At 45.7% G+C, this 20,456-nt stretch overlaps 1 protein-coding gene across 1 annotated transcript; it reads left to right on the top strand.

The window, feature by feature from the left end:
• Nucleotides 1-631: 631 nt before the first annotated feature.
• IL7R (interleukin 7 receptor) lies at nucleotides 632-16,097 on the top strand (the record flags this gene model as incomplete). Its single annotated transcript, XM_082013453.1, has 8 exons — nucleotides 632-731; nucleotides 6,340-6,478; nucleotides 7,859-8,013; nucleotides 9,660-9,814; nucleotides 10,863-11,040; nucleotides 11,828-11,918; nucleotides 13,845-13,920; nucleotides 15,594-16,097. 8 exons carry the CDS (start codon nucleotides 632-634, stop codon nucleotides 16,095-16,097), a joined length of 1,398 nt encoding a protein of 465 aa, XP_081869579.1.
• Between the last annotated feature and the right edge of the window lie 4,359 nt (nucleotides 16,098-20,456).

A 20,456-nucleotide genomic window follows, 5' to 3' on the forward strand; every position in this document is an offset into this window, starting at 1 on the left:
TCTGAGCATTGTTGTGGCCTCCTCTGGACCCGCTCCAACAGGTCCATGTCTTTCCTGTGCTGAGGGTTCCAGAGCTGGACACAGGACTCCAGGTGGGGAGTTGGGGTTGCGCCAGAGCAGATTGGAGGGGCAGAATCCCCTCCCTCAACCTGCTGGCCACGCTGCTTTGGATGCCAACACTTAAGGAGTGAGTAACAACAATCACACTTCATGTTTCACAGCTGGAAGAGGTCTCTCCCTTGGACTTGTTTACCTCCATTGAGAGGAGAGTGGATGAGAGGACTAAACTGTGTTCTCAGGGAAATGAGCAGCAAAAAAACCCCTATCCAAGCCAGGACCAAGGTCCAAGAAATGTGCTCCTGACCCACTGGACTTGACCAGATTCAGCCCAAAGAGTCAATGAGCCTGTTCCAGAAGGTCCTTAGTTTTGAAGTGGGAAGCATGTTTCAAAGTAAAAGCTCTGCAAATATCTTCACGCTGGCTTCCTGCTCTCCACCACTAGTCATCCTTGTCGGCATGTTTACATTTCCCCTTGCCTGCGGTCTCTTTATCAGGCAATGGGTTTGTTCTGCGCCTAGTATAAAGTAAGCGAGCGCAGGTTTTGCACACACACGTACTGCACACATGCAGCATGCTCAGGATGACACAGACAAGTACAGTGTTGAGCATTTTCATCTTGTTTCTTCACACCACTTTTGGGGAAAGTGGTTGCACCTCAGCAGATGGTGATGGTGAGTCATTTCATCTTCATCTTTCCACTTGTGTATGATCTTGAAAAACCTGAGTTAAGAGCTTCAAAATGCAACTGCTGGGTTAAATGTGTTAGTGTTTTAGCCTCCAGTCTCTTTCTTTTAGTGCTGGTACCTGAGGTGGATATGGAGCTGGAGGGTACCTATTTAATTTAATTCCCAAGTGTGCTTTCCTTGTAACATCCCAATTTGTATGAAATGAGGGAGACCATAGCTGTATGCAGAGGGAATGCAAGATCAGACCTGTTAAGCCCTTCTTTTTGTACCTAGTATTCATGTCAGGAGTTATGCCTGGGAGCAGGGAACGACTTTAGTCTTCTGCAGTCCATGGTCACTCTGAGCTGCCGTCAAAGAGGGGTGAGGTTCTGGCTTCTCTTGCTTTTGGCAGTTTCCTCCAAAGAAAATGTTTCAATGAACCTCAAACTTGGCCCAAACCGTTCCACTTCAAAAGCCAAACTTTTTCTCTTTTTCTTTAAGCAATTGCATCAGGTGTATCTGGGGGATAGTCCCAGTCTCTCTCGTAGTATGACTGGAGCAGTAACTCAGCCAGGGGGCTCTTACAGCCCACCACTAAGAGCATTCATCCCTTAGCAAATAATTATAAATGAATTCAACAGTTTAAATTTAGGTTTATTGCAGATTTCATCATCTCATTTAGAGAAGTGAAAATTATTTATCAATCAGCATCAAAGTAAAAAAATCAAAACACGGGGAACAGCAATAAAACCACTGTTTCAGTCTGCTGTCCCTTTTCTCAAAAAGGAGCTGAAAAATTGGATTTGCAGGTTCAGTCCCAGATCAGTTAAACTCTTACTTGTCTAATAGTAAACAAACAGCAGTGACAGAGCTTCTTGCACCGTGTCTGAAGGACATGGGCAGTTGCTCAGGTAATGGTAGTTTTAGGACTCCATTGTTTGGGAACAAAAGAGGAAGATTTGTAGGAAGATAATGGCTGTCTCGCAGGTTGGGAATCTCATTTTCTCCTGCGTCATGTATTATAACACTTTGTATCTATAAACAATACATACATACATAGGATATGCATGGTAATTTTTTTAGTTAGAAGAAAATGAGGGGTGGCTAAGAACTGCATCTAACTACCTTTTTTTTTCCTATGTGCCTTTTATTTATACAATCTGCAGCTGTTCAGAGCCAGCTTTGGCAAGCAGTTATGGTGGTGAATGGTCAATGTTAGTGATTTATCACTGGTGTCACTGAAATCTTCAGGGCTTCCTGAAAGCAGATGTGACTGGCCTTTCCCTTGTATTGCCACTAACTTCCAGTAAACCAGTTTGTTTAGGATTAAAGACAAACAGATTCAGAAAATCCCTACTGAGCAATTAGCAGCTTTTATGACATCTTTATGAGTCTTGTAGGCTTGGCCAACAAATTAAACAATCCAGGGTAAAACCACCCATGATGGATGTTTGGCTTTCACTCTTCACCCTTCCAACTTGCCCTGTCTCCTGGCAAAGTGCCACCACTTGACACAGGCATGAGCTCACCCCTTCTTATCGGCAGAGGAGGGAAAAGCTCATTGCAGCACTTGCCTTCATCTTTCCTGGTGGCAGACTGCCTCGCAGGTGCTGTCTCCCAGCCTGGTAGAGGTGGTGGAGATCCCTTAAGAGAGCTGCAAGCAGGGCTAAGAAGGGCAGCCATGGAGGCGCAGGAGGGCTTGGGCAGGGGCAGCAGGGTCTCATGGGCAGGATGGCTGGTTTCAGTGGTCCTCCTACTCAGACTGTACGGTTTGTCCAACCCACATCGAAATTCTTGTGGTTAAAACGAGTTCTGTCTGGATCAGATCAGCATGAGAGATTTCATGTTAGTCTGACTTTGGAAATTTGGTCACTGATCCTGCAGGAGCTTAGCAGTGCCTCTGGTTTCACGCACTGTTGTTGGTACCGGTGGCTTCAGAGCTTAAAGCTGAAGCATGTTCATAGCCTCGGCTAACACTCCTCTCTTTGTAAAGGCTCATGAGATTCCTGCTGTGATTTGAACCATCCTGCTGGGTGTTGTCCAGGCCCAAGAGACAACCATTTCTGTGAAGGACCTGCCACGGCTGTAGCTACGAGAGAAGTTTTTCTCCCACTAGAATCGCCCCATCTCAAGCCCTGCTTTGATTCAGCAGAGCCAGCCTCAGGGCTCTGCCTGGTCTGGGCTTCTCAATGGAAAAAATATAATCTTGTAAACTTAATCTTGTAATTGTGTAGAGTCCTTAGCAGCGTAAGTCATGTTGGAGTCATCAAAAGCATTTATGCAGCGTGGTGGTTCAGAGGTTTAGGGAAGAAGTGTAACTGAGGCTACATGCATATTTATGTCAAAACCAAAAAAATTACCGTCAGCCCATGGAGGAACCACACCAGAAAAAGCATTTCAAATGGATTGCTTAACACCGTTCATGAGGTTTAATTATCATCTGTTCTATGGTTAGGGTGTTATTTCCATGAATAAGGAACGACGTAATCACAACATGAAAGTTCAGAGTCAAAGAGGTAAAGTCAGTTTTCCTTCCAGTGCGGCACCAAAGGTGCACTACACGGGTTAAACATTAAATGGCTGTTTGAACTGCAAGACAAAAGCTTTTTCTGTCTTTTCCTTTTGCAGTCAGGCTGATAGAGAAGGATTTAAAATTTCTGTCACTTTTCAGCAAAGCAGTAGCAGACAGGTGAAAGATTTTTTCTGATATGCCATTTATTAATATGACGATTATCGGTTTTGTGTGTTTATGTATGCAGTTTGCATATACAGAGAGCACTGAGCAGTCTCTTTTGCTTGTATAAAGGAAGATCAGTCATCCTAATTCAGAAGTTTTAATGTTGTCCTGAGGTAGCTCTAAGTATAAATAAGCCAGTCTCCTGGTAATTGCAAGTAAAGTCTTAGAGAGGCATAAAATGTGACATATCTGTGCATGCGAGCTTTGGGTGCAACTATCTATATAAAATATGGCTTTCTTACAGATTATTTCAGCTTACTTGTTATCCCCTGAATTTTTAATATACGTATACCTATATGCACACAATTTTACCCACAAACATGTGACTTCATGTAATATACATTTCTGAATACATATGTCTGCCCAGGTGGCTCCGGGCTGTGTTGGTCAAGACTCTCACCTGTGTGAAATGGCCACAGGGCTCGTTCTAGAGCTGCACTGACCTCTCTGCCTCTCTCTTGGCTGTGACAGTCGAACAGGGAGTCTCGGTACAGCACTTGCTTCGTCCCTGTCCGTGCCGCACAGGTTGTCCCCTCGAAGCAGCAGTGCTGGTGGAAGACGCCAGGTTTCATTGTCCTTCAGGGAGAGCTGCGCTCCCCTTGGGACAGACCCCACCTGAGCTGCGGTGAGAAGGGAAGAGCAGTAATTGCTTCTTAGCACTGGTTGCTCATGGTGGCAAATGGCCACTAAATCTTAGCTCAGGGGATAGATCTGCCTCTGGGTTCTGGGTCAGTGCAGCATCAGGTGCTCCTGCCCCTCCTGCTGCCCTCCATGGGTGCTGGTGGCAGCAGCCCCCTTCCCAGCCTCTGCCCGCACTGCTTTTGCATTTTTCTCTGCATTCCTGACTGACTTCTGAATTTCTTCTCTTACTCAAAACCTGACTCCAGATGCACCTCAGCTCCGAGGTCAGGAGGAAGCACTGCTGATAGTGACCCTTTGGGGTGACGCTCTTTACTTACATTTTAAAGCAATCAAAAAAACTCTCCCCTGCTTTCTTTCTGATGTCAAACCATGACCATTTTGGATCTTCAGATGTGCTCCCATGCCGGCCAAGGTCTGGGTCTCCCTGTATGCTGGCAGCATTGGCCAGGGATCATAGGACATCACGGGCAGGACTATGAATCATGGTATCCAAGTAGCTGGTCACACGTCCATGATCTGATTCACCCGAGTGTGAGCAGACATGACCATCATTTTCTCTGGGAGGGGTTTTCCATTGGAAATGTTTCCATGGGCATTTCCTCACACTGTTCATGAGTGTGTCACTGATATCCCTGGAGCAGTCAAAGTCTTTTTCTTGCTGCAGCAGGTGTCCCACATGACAAGGGCACGTCTGAGGAGAGGGTAGGAGAGGACAAAGCAGGGGATTGGGAATAGTCCCTGGACATGGGGAAGAGGGTTTTGTATCATCACAGCTACCCTTAACCACTCCTAAAAGGAGACAGAGGCATTCCTGCCCTGAGGATCCACTCAAGGGGTCATGGCAGTAACACTTTCCTTGTTTGCTCGGCTAGGGTGGGTGAGATTTCACCCATGAGAAATGAGGCAGTTTCCACCAGAGAGGACTCCTCTCAGAAGTATCAGGTTTTGCTTCACTGACCTCATACCTGCCAAGTGTAGGACTTGAGACATATGCTCTGAGTCAAATCGTGATTGTTTTATTAGTCATCAAAGCAAATTTGCAGGAAGCCATGTGTTCTGGCAGAAAGTCTAAGCTTTTCCTCCTGAGCCCAAATTTGTGACATTTCAGAAAACTTTGCAGCACAATCAAAATGGGGCTTAATTGCCTCATGACACCAAAATAATTCTGTTTTCCTAAAACCACCCATATAATTTTCCAGTCTTCTCAGGAGCATGGTGACAGACCAGACCTTCACCGCATGGGCAGGGGCAGAGCAGGGGCAGGAGGACGCTGCTCAGGTGCTCTCAGCTGTCTGCAACATGGATGGTCCTGGTGCAGGTGTAGCAATGACAAGTGCTGAGCATGCATCCTCAGCTGTGGGTCTGCCACTTCGGAGGTGCAAGGTGTCTGATGCACTTTCAGGCTTTCCTGAGCTGAAATTCCCATACAAATACCTCCTGTTGAAACTAGCCCTTGCTCTTGAGCAGACGTTAGCCTCAGGCATCAGCCTCAGACACCGCTGGCAGTAACCAGGCAGGGTATATCTCCCAATGCGCATTTCTGTTTCATTTATTTTCAAGAGTGTTTTGGTCCTTGACTTGAATATTGTGCTTTTCAACAGGCACCATGAATATGTCTTGCTCCCTTTCACATGCCCAAGGGTAGAAACATTTTGTGGTTCCTCATAGGAAAACCTGTTTGAGAAAGTTCTGAGATGATTTCCAGGTGGAGTAGGTCCTACTTTTATCTCAGTATAAAGTTTATCTTTAATTTTTAAAAAGAGAATTCTCCTCTCCCTGGCTCAAACTTTGGAGGAATTAAACTGCAGAGCGGACAATATATATTCTCTGTTTTGTACTTGACAGTGGGACTTCTGCACATAAGTTCCCAGGTTGACATCAGGGCCCCTCTTTACCCATGATTAATAGAAATGAACAGACAGGTGTCTCATCTGACCAAACCATCTGTGTTTTCACCAACTATGTCTTTTCATAGTTCACAGACTGATGATGCAGTGTACCTTCATGCACGGTAAGTGGGTGGACCTCACTGGCGTGCAGGGAGAGCAACCTTGAAAGGGGCAAGTGGCTTTTAATTTAATTTTGAACAATCTTTTTTTGCGTCTTACAGAAGAGGTGGGTTGGTCCTCTTCCTTTCAGGCAACCACGCAAAGAAACAACCTCCTAGGCAATGGAGTTGTAAATTGAATACACTCACGGGTTTGCTTCAGTAACATCCTGCAAATCTCTCTTTAGGGACTTTTGGAGATGATGAACCAGATAATTTTGACATCAACTGCTTCAGCCAGCTGGAATTTAAGGATTCCTATAGCAGCCTGACCTGCAATTTTACCGAGATGCCTCCTCACAACACTAACTATACCCTGGCCCTGTGGTAAGTGCTGTCAGTCCATCCTTTGGTGAACTTTCTGGGAAGCTAAATGTTAAGCACCAGTGAGTTACGTTGCCATATGCTGGGAAACAGGCGCAGCAAAGCTAGACAAAATTCTGTTTCAGAGTGTTTTACCAAGTTTGAATACTATATTTAGCAAAGAAGAAGAGTTTTCTGAAACAGAACATAACTCCCTAATAAGAAAAAAAATCAGCTGGAGAGGTCTGTAAAGAGCATTGTAACATCTCCAATAGTCCTGATCTTGCCTCTGTTGCTCTGGAACACTTGCAATGACAGATGTAGCCCAGCATGAACTGAAAGCATTCTTCCTTTAAATTAAATGATATTTAAAAAACCCAAACTTACTCCTTATCAAGTGAAAAGTAAAAATGTTTTTGGAGAGGCAGATCCTTTCCACAGAAAATTTTTTGGCAAGGAGACTGATTTTCCACTGCAGGGAAAATGCTTTTATCTAGGTCAAGACAAAAATTAAACAATTGTCTTCGCACACCCAGACATGCAAAAAACACAATAGAATACTCTTGTATTTTATTGTACTATATTTTTGTATACTCATACAAAAACCCAAGAGTTCCCAAATACATCAGTCATCTCCACTTCTCATTGAGGCCTTGAAACTCTTTTCCACCTTTTTTTTAACTGATGGACCTAGCTGAAGAAGCTCAGATTTTGTTTCTTTAACATACTTTTGCTTTTCCCTTTGCCTGTTTTTCCTGAAACTGAAAGCTCTGTCGCAACCAGTAAAAGGAGTGGAATTTTTTTTTATTTTGCTATTCAAATCATGACTTAATTTTTTTCCACCTAGCTTATTAGAATTTTTCTGTTTTCATGGGATTTATTCTGGATTTTGACTGAAATTTTATGACAGTCCTCAAACATGGGAGTTGCACAGATGGAGGAACACACAGATATATTCCCACTTCTGAAACTGTGCCATACAACTCCTTCATGGCCTGGCTGACTGTTGACCCTGTATTTGCTACCGCTTCAGTCAACAAGAAATTTCTCTTTATCTTCAGTGAGCATCCAAACCTATTGCCCTATATTTAAAAATGGCAGCAGTAAGATAATTTTTAAAGATACAAAGATTTTTAACACATACATCTTCAATGTAATCATTGCATTTTTTTTCTTGGAGAGCTCCAGGACTCTTACGTGATTCACATCATTGATTATTGTGCTCAAAGACCACAAGGTAAAACACTATCAATCTTTTAAACTCCTTATTTTCAGGGCATTTTTTCTTATTTCACATGGAGTCTCACCAGTTAATGTAATGTAAAACGAGCAACTGGGATTTGTCCCTTACTATGTTATCATAGGACTGAGAAGAAATTAACGTTGTGTCACTTTGGTCAACAGTACCAAGGAAGACAGCAATTACATGTGCTTCAATATGGAGAAACAGGAAGATGCATATTTCTTACAATTCACTGATATACTTTCAAATAAAGACATTTGCATGGACTCTGAGATAAAGAGAAGAGTCTGCAGGAGTCTGGTTGTAACTGACATTGGTAAGACACTTAACATTTTGGACATTTTTAAGCTATAGGGGTTACTGGGGGAAAAAACAAAAGTCCAGCACATAGCCTAAGCGTCAATCTGGATGACATAGAGGCAGTATAATATAGTGTCCTAGCAGGGCATGTAGCCTGGATTGGGGTGTTCCCCTTGCTTCACAGCCAAACATGATTAACCTCCATTCCAAATGTGCAGCTGAAGTCTGGCTTTTTGTATCACTCTGCCCAGACCTGGACATAGACCAAATCACGCACATGGAGGAAGGTGCTGCTCCCGAGCACGGATGAACTCTGCTTGAACCTCTTGAGCAGGGACATTTTGTGCACCTCTTACCAGGGAATGGTCAGTTTCAGGACTGACCACCCCAAGTCTAGTGTGAGCTCGGTAGCACAGGGACCACAAGGTTGCAAGATCTCACTTTTTCACATCTTGCTTCTTGGTGGAACCTGTTGTCTGAATGAGGTGCTCAGGCACCCTGCAGTGCAGAAGGGACATCGAGAACCCATGAATGGGCTCATCAAAGCCACGTTGGGGACCTCCCTGAGCCAAGAAATAGGGAACCTGGGGGAAGAGGGGCTCCTTAGGACTTACTCTCTTGGGAGCTGTTCTTGTTCGAGGGCTGCAGAGAAGCCCACATAGGGCTCTGTTCTGCTCTGATGCCACATTGCTTTGCCTTCTTTTGGCAACAGGCACTGCGACATCCCTGAAACACTTCTGCCTCAGTCCAATGGTTTTATAATAATCTTACATTACCTTTCAGTTTATGGGCCAGCCTGGACCATCTCTGGTGTTCTCTCCTCTAGTAAACTGAGAGCTCTGCATGGAAAGATTAAGTATTTGGGGGCTGCAGAAGGAGCGGGCGTAGTTTCTGGCTATATGCATTTTCCTGAGAGGAGAGAGGTGTGGGGTCTCTGTTTCTGTGGGAGAGCTGATGCACTTTACATGGCACATTCAGTAAGCATCAGTAGCACAGACACAGGGCCCTGCAGACCTCAGGCACATTCAGCTCCGGCAGAGCCTGGGGAGAGTCCTGAGGGCTTCATTTTTGGCCTTGATGTACTTGCATGGATGGTCATTTGACACAGTCTCCTGCAGACCGGGGCAGGTGTGGGTTCATAGCAAGGGTCTGGAGCCATAGCCCCCTCTGCTATGTCTAGCACTGTCATACTTTGTCCGGTCCTCTGTCCCACCGCCCTGACAGCCACCAGCAGTTGTGCCCATACCCAGTTTGCTACCCAGTGCCTTCCTCCCAGAACAGTGATGGGTTTTGCCATGGGGTCTCCGTCTCAGAGCACTGCTTAGAAGAAGCGAATTCCAGGTCTTCAAGCAGTGCTACCGCAGGGGTGGGCATGCTCAGGAATTGTTTTCCAAGACTAAATGTCACATCCCTAGGAAGTACCATCCCTGACTGGTCACACTGCTGCTCCAGCAGGTCAAAACCAAGCCCCTCATAGGTCCAAGGTGTAAGGACAACCTGATGCTCAGCATGAGGCTGGCCCAGCTCAGGCCAGCCTTTGCGCAGGATAGGTCACCCTGCAGGGGCTGTAACTTGAAGTGGACTCTTTTTTTGCTTTTCAAAACCTGTTTATTTTGTAGTAACTTCTATTCCTGTTACATCCTGGTTTGTTATCATTTGCAGTTAAGCCTGAAGTACCATTCGATATAAATATCACATACCAAAAGGAGGCAAATGAGTATCTTATCCATTACAGTACACCACACTCATGGAAGAAATACTTAAAAGACAAATTAATACACCAAATAGCCTATCGGCATGAAGAAGGTACTTGGAAGGTAAGTGATGATGTATTGGTAAGCTCACATGAATTTCCAAAATTAAACGTTATCAGAAATACCAGTGTCATGTAAAAACCCTCAAATCCACATTTCTACAATTCTCCAGCTGAAAACTTGGAAAGGTGCAATATTTGGCATTTGGAAATTTCATTAGTACAATTCTAGACTGACAGCACCCATGTCTGTTAGGCACTTCTCTGGGCTAATGAAGCGTCATTCATGTGGGCTTTGCAGTGGAAAGGGAGGACATAATGTAACAGCCACCCTAAGTGTTTGCGTGGCTTGCTCTTTGTGCTGGTTTTGCTCTGATTTTCGGTGCTCATCAGTCGTTAAACCATTGGACCCTTTTCTTAGTTAGCAACAGTTTCTTCATGTCCTTTTTCACGGAGCCTCTCCAGGCTGCGGGTGCAGCCCCGCAGCTCTCACACGCTCAGACTGTGTTTGGGGCTGCGGCTGCCTGTGCACTGTGTCTGGTTTGGGCTGCCCGGCTGCCGGGACCTCCGTGTCCCCGCTCACAAGGGCGGCCGTGCAGATACTAGTCCAGATGGGGCGTGTTTGAAAGTGTGGACTTTGGCTGGTTTTTACAGAGGGAGCAAAAGAAAAGGATTCAGGCAACCAGATACACTGAAATGAAGAGCACCGGAGCTGCACTGTGGGATTTCAGCTTCTTTCCTGAAGATGCTCTTTCAGAAGCTGTCTTTTTAGTCCTCACAAATGCATTTTCCCCCCTCTCTCTTCTGAGACTTCCCAAGGAAGCATATATTTCCCACTGCAGTGTCAGCAGTAGCGAAGCACAGTTAATAACTTCAACTGTTTTCCAAAGAGCTTTTACCCAGCATTAGTCTCCTTCTCGGTACGGTCTGGACTGCCTTGCTGTCGAACCAGACTGATGGCATGGTGACCGCCTGTGTAATAACCGAAGGCACTGAGCAAACAGCACGGTTCTGCAGGGATGCACCTGATCTCGCACATTTTGCTGAAACTCAAAGATACTTTTCCTGTGTCTTCCAGAAGAATAATTGGATTTTTTTGCGTGTGTGTTTAGACAATACAGTCGCCATACCTTCAGGTAAAATTGCTGGGGAAAAACCTTGAAAACGATGCATCATATGAGGTGAAAATACGTTCGGAGCCCAATGGAGATTATTTTAAGGGCATGTGGAGCGAATGGAGCACTTCCAAGAGCTTCAGGACTGCAAGGGAGCAGCACTCCACAGAGAGCTGTAAGAGCAGAAACCGCTTTGGTCCACCTGAGCAGAGCAGAGCTAGGTGTTCCCCGCTCCCCGGCCAGCCTGGCAGCAGCCGTGCTGAGAGCACGGAGGGGGAAGAGCCCACGGCCATGGCAGGGTCCCCCCGCAGAGGCACCGGGCGCCCCAGGGGCGAGGCGCAGAAAGCGGCCGTATCACCCTGGCCCGGGGCCGACCCTCCCCGTGAAGCTGAATCCCACTCAGGGGCGGCGAGCTCAGGCGAAGGGCTGCTGCGAGGGCAGGAGGGGGTGCGGCGGGAGCTGAAGGCCGACTCGCTCCCGCCGGCTGCCTGCCGGCGCGCAGGGAGCGGCGCCAGCTCGCGCTGAGCGTTTCAGGTAAGGCGCGAGGAGCGGTGAAACGCGACCCATTGCAGGGCCACGGGTCCGCGTGCGGACGTGGCACCTCAGTCACGAACACGGTGCGGGACGAAGTCTCATCATCACACATCCTTCTGGTCCTTGGGCTCCCTGCAGTTCCTGGGGGCACCTCAGCATTGCAGGCGTTTGAAGTCCCTTCAGTACCGCCGTAAGGACGCGGTGAGTGGTGGCTTCAACGCGCTGGAGGCGAAAGCAGATTTTGAGCGGCTTTAATCCAACCTGGGAACCCAGCTGGAGCTTAGCCAAGTGCTGAGGCAGGGAGGCAGGACAAATGCACGACTGCACTTAATTAATTCTAATTTATTGTCTGAAGAGACGTTACAGTTACAGTGGCTTAACAGTGAGATGTTTGCATGCATTGGCTGATGTTCTTTGTTTTTCTTTAGATAGCAGCGTGGTCATGGTTATACTCTCCATCCTGGGATTCATGCTCTCCATTGTCACGATTGTCCTAATCGTAACTTTTTGGGAAAACAGGTAATTTAAGTCTCTTTGTATCAGAAAAAGTGTTAGAAGCCAATCCTGTTCTGACAGTCTTATTGCTTTCCCTGTTATACTTACGAACTCTTTCCATGTCCGGACCTCTACAGCAAGCCAAAGGCAGGCAAAGAGTAGAAAAGGGCAATACACACGGGCGCGTTGGCAGGCAGAAGATGAATTGGCACTTTGAGCAGACTTCAGCCTTGGACTCGAAACACCGGCACCTTTGGGGAGCCGAAGTCACCATGAAACACTTACAGAGTTGGTGTCTCACTGGAGGCAAATCCGACTCAAAGGCCTCAAGGAAGATACAGAAAATAAAGTGACCTGCAGGTTTCAGTAAAGTCCTAAGGGGTACGGAAATGGTATATTGGGGACATTGCCTCTTTCCCTTTCATAGGCTGAGTCAGCGGGGTGTTTGCTCTGCAGCACTTCTGGGAGCATCAGGGCAGGGCTCTCTGCAGCAAGGGCTTGATGGTTTCAGCCACCAGCCCAGCTGGGTCCACATCCAGCCAGCCATGTGGTGAAACCAGGCTCTACACCCCACACCAAAGTAGTGGTGGCAGAAGTGGGACTGGAGATACATTCACTACGCAGGCAGCCTTTTGTCTGCTTTAGTCATTGTTTTTCACATATTGGCTATACAAGCAGTAGATAGCTGTCTGTAAATATATTTTTACGTATGTGGCTCTATATGCTTATATAGAATAGATAGTTGAACAATTTAAGAAAATGAGCAGATATGTAGATAATCTGGTGAAATGAGAATCTGAAGTGAAAAAATCCCAAGTTTAACCATAGGAGATGAACCCCTCACAAGGCAGAATGCACAGGGCTGTTCAGTGGTGTTCAGAGCAGCCCATCCGTGACATCTAGCTCCGCTGACATCCAGAGAGATGGCTGCATGGCAGCTGCTTTTTAGGGACAACACTTGGGCTGTGCTAACTCCTGAATTATACACAGGGATTTCCTGGGAATGTGCTAGTTGGCCCTAGTTGAATCATGCCAAGAACAATTTTAATAATTAAACATTTTAGACACTGGAGTTATCTGCCAGGTAATGCTCCCGGGTGCTGTTTTATTTGCAAGTATAGAGGTGTGGTTTGAGATTTCTAGCTCTTGCTTTTTACTGTTGCTGAGCACCTCCAGTTCTCTAACTTTGGTAGACATTCTGCCTGTGTAAAACTGCTGAAAAACAGGTTTTTAGGTGGTAAGACTTTTCAAACCCAGAGATTTGCTTTTTAAAAAGAGGAGGGTTTTATACGGGTGTGTTTATATACCCACATATACAGACACATATACAAAATGAAATATACATTCACATAAATCTATAGCTATATTTATATCACTGCAACATTTAATGTTAGTTGGGCAATATCCTCTAGATGCATCATAGCTGAGAGTTTCCAGCAGCACAACACGAGAACTTTGCTAATCAAGGCAGCAAAAATGAGACCCATGGCACAAGGCTACAATACAGATATCTGGCCAAGGAGTGGGCCAATACGCAGTTCTTTGACTTGAGCATAAACATGCAGAGACAAATATCACCAAATTTGCACTTTAACCACAGCATCTTTTTTCACTTGCAGAAATTGGTTTCACCATGCAAAACCCCGCTAACACAGAGAGATGCAAATAAGCTCTTTGCCAGCATAATTTGCTGCTTTTCCAGTACTTGGTGAAGTGTCTTCCTTTAACTGTGACAACTCATACACTCAAAAGAACAAATGACTATTTGGTGACCTTTATAACTTTTCTCCTCCTGTCTTTGTTTTATTCTGAGACTTCTGTGGGTAATGCAAGCCAGCCCTAAAGCTTTGTAAGAATGAATACAAATGATGCAATATGAACCTCTGATATCTCAACATGTTCCTCTTTTGCTTCTGTTGAGTCCCTTTGTGTCTACTGTTGCTCTTTCAGGATCAAGCCTGCTGTGTGGCCAAACTTTCCTGATCATAAAAAAACGCTGGAGCAACTATGCAAGAAGCCAAAAAATGTAGGTACTTCCATTGTTGTTTTCACCTGAGTAGAGACTATTGAGAACAAAACCAACATTCATGAGAGACAATACATGCATTTGCTGTGAACTGGGACATATTTCAGAAATTACTTCTAAATTTCACTGAAGACAGCCCACATTTGCACAGGCAGATATTAGTCAAGGATTGCCCAATGATAGGACACGGGGCAATGGGCATAAACTGCAGCACAGGAAGTTCCAGCTTGACATGAGGAAAAACTTCTTTACTGTGAGGGTGACGGAGCACTGGAACAGGCTGCTCAGAGAGGTTGTGGAGTCTCCTTCCCTGCAGACGTTCAAAACCCAACTGGACATGTTCCTGTGCAACCTGTGCTAGGTGACGCTGCCTTAGCAGGGGGGTTGGACCAGATGATCTTCAGAGGTCCCTTCCAACCCCTACCATTCTGTGATTCTGTGATATGGAAGTAACAGACAATTCAGCTAGTGCCTGAGCTTTGACTTGAGCAAAATAACTACAGAGGACTGGAAAACTTGATATACAAAAAAGGTTGAAGGAATTGAGTTTGTTTATAGAAAAGTGGAAGCTTGGGGTGGGGACTACTAATCACAACCTTCCAATACCTAAAGTGTAGATAGAGAGATAGTGGAGGTGCTCTTGCCACGAGGCTGCATAGTGACAGGACCAGACACAACATGCCCGTGTTGCTTCAGGGCAAACTTCACCTGGATATAAGAAAAAAATCTTTCTCCATGAGAACAATTAAACATTGTGTAGGTTACCCAGGGAAGAGTTAGGTTCTCCTTCACTGGAAATGTTCAAGGCTTGGCTTGACAGGGCTCTGGATAAGCCAATCCAGATCCTGCTTCTGGAGTAAGGTTGGACCGATAGGATTCTAGAGGTCCTTTCCAGTTGAGACGCTTTGGTGTTTCTCTGAAACTCTGATCATGGGGCTGGATGGTGACCCTCTGGAAACATCCCTGGTGATGCCCGTGTAGCCTTACACTGCCAGTAGAATTGCTCATACACCATGCAGTACATGAAGCGCTTTGCCAGATAAAAGCCAGATGGACAAATGTTACAAACCGTAAAGTGTAGGATTAACCCGTTGCCTTAAAACTATGTGTCTAGTGCATTTTTTCCCTAAGAAACTCATCAGTGCTGTTCTCTCCAGTTGGTACATTATTAGCATGTTCTTAATTCAATAAGAGGTCTCAGGCAACTTTCTCACCCCACATGCTCCCCAGTGCAGGGATTCCTAATGTGTTTCAGGAAGTCGTGGCAAATTTTTACTTCCCTCACTGCTAAATTAGGAAGGTAAAACTGAAAGGAACTGCCTGGGTCAATGCACTCATTCCCGTTGAAATAGCAGGCATGCAATAAATGGCTCAGAAATGGCTCAGAAAAGTCTCTGAAACAGCAGTTCCCATCACATTGTGCGGAGCATAAAAGGCTCTTCAGTGGCGTTGCCTGCAGGAGGCCACTGGGTAGACACAGATCAATATGGAAAGGATTTTAAGCCACGTGATGGTTTATTCTCTGCTAACCTGTTGTTCAGCCTGCTCAGGGTTACTTTCAGAGTTAAAGAAATAATAAACACCCTTCTAAAATCAAATGAATTGTCAAAGTCCCTTTTCTCTTATGCTAATACCCACTGTTAACTGACTGTGCTGTTCCCTTTGCCACACAGAATTTTGATATAAGCTTTAATGCAGAGAGTTTTGGCTACGTTCATATCCACAAAGTGGATGGCATTCGAGCAAAAGCTGAACTGGAAAACTTTCTGCAGCCTTCAGCTGCTCCAGAGACAAACCTTCCAGAAAAATTTGGGAGCAGGTCAGACCTGAAGATGATCCCTGCGATGACAGACAAAAGCAACCTAAACCCGCCGGTGCCTTACGGAGGACTCTGGCCGGCTGAAGCCCTGCACAGGCTCCTGGGCACCGGTCAGTTCGCTGTCACCGAGGACAGCTGCGGCTCCAGCACGTACGAGGTGTGCCACAGCAACGGGGTGCCGCTGTGTGGCGACGGTTTCAACCTTTCCTTTGCTCGTCCCCCGGACCCCTCTGGCCAGCCCGGACCAGAGCCCCTAAATGGCGATGCTGCGTCCCAGATGCCGTCTACCAGTGAAATGAGGTCACCAAACGATGAGGAAGCCTATGTCACGATGTCTAGCTTCTACAAAATTCAGTAAACCTCACCGGGATGACAGCACACCATTTTTTCTCTAACACAAGCAGGACACTGAAGCTTTCTGTTTTGTTTTCCTGCATCCTGTGAGCTCCCACCTGTGCAACGCACCCTGCTCGCCCTGCAACGGCGTACCTGCGAGGACGTGGGTTCTGCCACGTTTACTGATAAGTGGCCTAACTTCAGCTCTCAGTATGCCGGTAGCAATCTCCACTGCAGCAGAAATCAAATTTAATTCAATCTCACTTTAATCTTCAGACCTGATTAATCCAGAGCAATGACAATGCAATCCTGGGTGAGGATCGCAGCATGTCTCGTAAAAGTTAGTGAACTCTTCTGTTAACCTCTTGGTTGCAGAGTTAATCTCTTATTAATGCCTAAGCATGAAGTAATCTCTTATTCATGCCTAAGCAACAAATTCAAGTTAGATAGAATTCAACCTCTTTTAAACAGCGGTAGGTCAAGGGTAACTCCTCTGCAGGCAGTGTAAGTCCATGACTTTGCAAAACGCCTGTAAATGAGAGTTGCTATCGTTAGTTGTCTGGGGATTCAGGAGCTCAGTCACCACAAAGGGAGTTTGCTGAGCCCCCAGGAAAAGGCGCTGGGACTCACTTGAGTAAGATGTTTTCTCAGGCTGATTTTTTTTTTTTTTTTTTTTGAGAGAGAGAGATTAAAACAAAGCAAAACCCTACATGACACTACTTTTTGCTGTCAGTAAAGATCTGCACTGGAGCCAATTTTAAGATCCACAGGTACTTCTCCTAGTGCTATCTATTAAAGATCTTCAGTATTTCATGTACTAGCAATGATTAGCTAGGAAAACAAAACAAAATCAATGAAAAGCAAAGTCCCATCTCTTCCTATAAACTCAACTGGGGCTGTAGAATGCATGATGCTGTGTTTCCCTGCAGCTCTCATGCAAGCATTAGTGCAGCCTGTAAGGACTTTCTAGGGCAGAAGGGCTGAGTGGACCATGTTTGTTTACTAGCATTACTTACAATGGCTGTCGCTGCATGAGAATACTTCGAATTTGTCCAGGCAATTTTCTCATGCAACATCTGACCTAGGAAGATGGGTGAAGCGTCATGGATCCCGCCAGTGATCAGAAGACCTATATATTTTTAAAATACCTTGTAAATTGCCTGGAGATAGCTTTTTTTTTTTTTTTTTTTTTTTTAATGTTTTGACAGAGGAAGGCATCCTGTCCCTTCCCATTCACCCTTCTCTGGACTCGGTGCCCAGCTCTGAGGGGTTCGCCACATGCTGTCACGCAGAGGTGGCTGAGCCACTTCGGAGCCCCTCTGGGATGCTGGGCATTGCAGAGAACACGCTCGGAGATAAAGCTGCTACAGCCACATGGTCGCATGAGAGCCGGGCAGTGCGGCCGTGGGAAATCCAAACTGCTTCGCTGCACTCTAGGTTTGGGGTTCACTTCACCGGGCAGGCTCAGTTCCTCTAGCTGCTTGAAATTCTCTTTACTGAAACTCATTCACATCCCCAGAGTCCAAGGGTAAAAAGAACCCTCTCTCATTCTCAGAGCTGCTTGAATTTTTTCTGACCGGTAATAATTACTGAGCCGTCACTATATTCGATGTAGCCTGGTGGAGAAAAACAGTGCTCCCAGGACAGCACTCCGCCTTCTCCACCTCCACCCATTGCCAGGGGAACCTTCAAATGGGGATAACCTTACAGTCCCTGCATGCAAAGGGGTGGAAGATTTGGCCCAAGGCATCCCAGTGACATTTTACAGAATGGTTTTTATTGCTGTTTTTCACTGGATGAAACATTGATTAATGGAATAGAAAAAGACAAAAGCCCTGGAAATTAATTTGCTTTATAATGCTTGTATTTCTTTTTAAAAAGAGCTGCTGGTAATGTTTATGCTGTGCTGACTTGCACAGTGCAATTGTAGATGCAGACAGACTATGCTGGAAAGATACCGTCTTATAGTAGCACAGTGAGAGAGGGTGGTCAAGCGTTGGAACAGGCTGCCCAGGGAGACGGTGGAGTCACCATCACTGGAAGTGTTCAAAAAACGTGTGGATGTGGCACTTCAGGACATGGTTTAGGGGCCATGGTGGTGTTGGGTTGACGATTAGACTTGATGATCTCAAAGGTTCTTTTCAACCTTAATGATTCTGTGATTCTGTGATTCAGTGACAAACAAAAAGGGAATAGAAGAAGAAGCAAAAGCGCATCAGAAAAATCTTGTACAGTCTGTGCTACGCTTGTTTTGAACTCATGCACACATTTTTAAGGATTAAAGGGGACATCACAAATGTCTATTTGCATTATTTAAGAAGTAAGGTACCCATGTGTAACAGTCTTTCTGTTTGTCCAGAAAGGTATACTGCTCTTTAATACAGAAAAAGTGGTAGAAACATGATGTTTGCTCTTTAATATGGGAAAAGTAGTAGAAACCTGATGTTTATTTACTTTAATCACTCTGAAATAGTTCTATTTTGCCTATGTAGTATTCATATTTTTGCATAGCTGCTAATGTTTAAACATTTTATTTTCTATGACTTCTTATTTAATTAGATAACATGTAACCTTGGTTATATAATGTTTTTACTGTATTAAAAGGACATGGACTACTTGCATGACCTATTTATGTTGCTCAAATTCAGTCTTCTAATATATATCTATCAAAATAGGACCTACTCTGCCCTCACTGAAATTAAGATAACTCCAGGGGCTCTACCTAGCTTCAGGCAGGATAAAGCTCAAATAAATATGGACAATTCAGAGGCCTGAAAACACTGTAGGATAACAGCAAGCATCACCCTCCCTTCATTGTGACCACCCTGCGAGCCAAGGAAGCCTCTGTGCAACTCCAGTCCCTATGTTTTGGATGGGGCATGCCTTTGCTCATGCTGACTCCAATTCCCAGTTTATTACCCAGAAAACAGAGAGGCAACAGCTCTGGGAATTAGACAGGTGAAGCTAATCTTCTGCCAGTGGCTCATACTTACTCAGGTGAGCCAGAAGCTTTGCCCAAACCCCCATGTGCAGTCTGCACCACAAGCACCAGAAAAGCAAAAAACTCCCCAGCCTTGCAATAGTGTAGGTATGTGAACAGTAACGCAAAGTCCCGAGTAGGCTGTGTCCTCAGAGATGGTACTTCGATATTACACTGTTGAATGCTGACAAATACACAACTGACAGAAAACAAAGCAGCCTTTTGTTAATTATGTTCCTCGCAATGTAACTTTTCTTAGTGGAGGATATAGGCTAACTCATGCCAGACATGGGTGTTACCATATTCCTGATGTGCACCCCGACATATGACGAAGCCTGTTCAGAAGAGTATCTTTCCAAGAGAGCAGTGGTGAGCACAGCCAAATGGAGGAGCGTTAAAGGTTAGCATTAAGGTTTCTGAGGGACCATGGCTCCCAGAAATGGCCATGAAATATAATAGCAATGAGCAAGCTGAAAGCTTATGGGTAAGAATCAGAGACTAAGGCAACAAAGGGAACCCTGTGGTTGCTGTCTACTACAGGCTGCCTGATCAAGGGGAGTCTATTGATGAAGCCTTCTTACTCCAGCATCACATTCACAGGCTTTTATCCTGCTGGGGAACTTCAACCACACCAACATCTGCTGGAAAAGTAGCACAGCGAGCTGTAAGGCAATCCAGGAGACTCCTGAAGTGCATCGAGGATAACTTCTTAAGCCAGGTGACAGACAGCCCTACCAGAGGGGATATGGCATACTGGATCTGTTGGTCATCAACACAAGTGAGCTAACTGGGGACGTCAAGGCTGGAGGCAGCCTGGGCTGCAGGGATCATGCACTGGTGGACATCACAGTCCTGAGGGATATGGGGCAGGCACGGAGTAAAAGTCAGGACCCTGCATTTTAGGAAAGCAAACTTCCAGCCCTTCAGGGAGTTAGTCAGTAGGACCCCCTGGGAAACTGCCCTCAGGGGCAAGGGAGCAGAACAGAGCTGGCAGATCTTTAAGGACACTTTCCATAGAGCGCAAGAGCTCTTGATCCCCAGGTGCAAGGAACCAGGAAAGGAAGGCAAGAGACCAGCATGGCCGAGTTGAGACCTGCTGGTCACACTAAAGGGCAAGAAGGAAACGCACAGGCAGTGGAAGCAGGGACAGGTATCCTGGGAAGAGTACAGGGACGCTGCCCAGTTGTGTAGGGATGGGGTCAGGAAGGCCAAGGAGCAGCTGGAGCTGAACTTGGCAAGGGCTGCAAAGAATAAACAGAAGGGCTTCTACAGGTATGTGAGCCAGAAAAGCAAGGTCAAAGAAAGCGTAACCCCCTTGATGAGCAAGATGGGCAGACAGGTAACGATGGATGAGGAGAAGGCTGGGGTATGCAGTGACTTCTTTGCCTCAGCCTTCGCTGG

Source organism: Phaethon aethereus (genome assembly GCF_964289735.1).
Source record: "Phaethon aethereus genome assembly, chromosome: Z".
Classification (NCBI taxonomy): Eukaryota; Metazoa; Chordata; class Aves; order Phaethontiformes; family Phaethontidae; genus Phaethon; species Phaethon aethereus.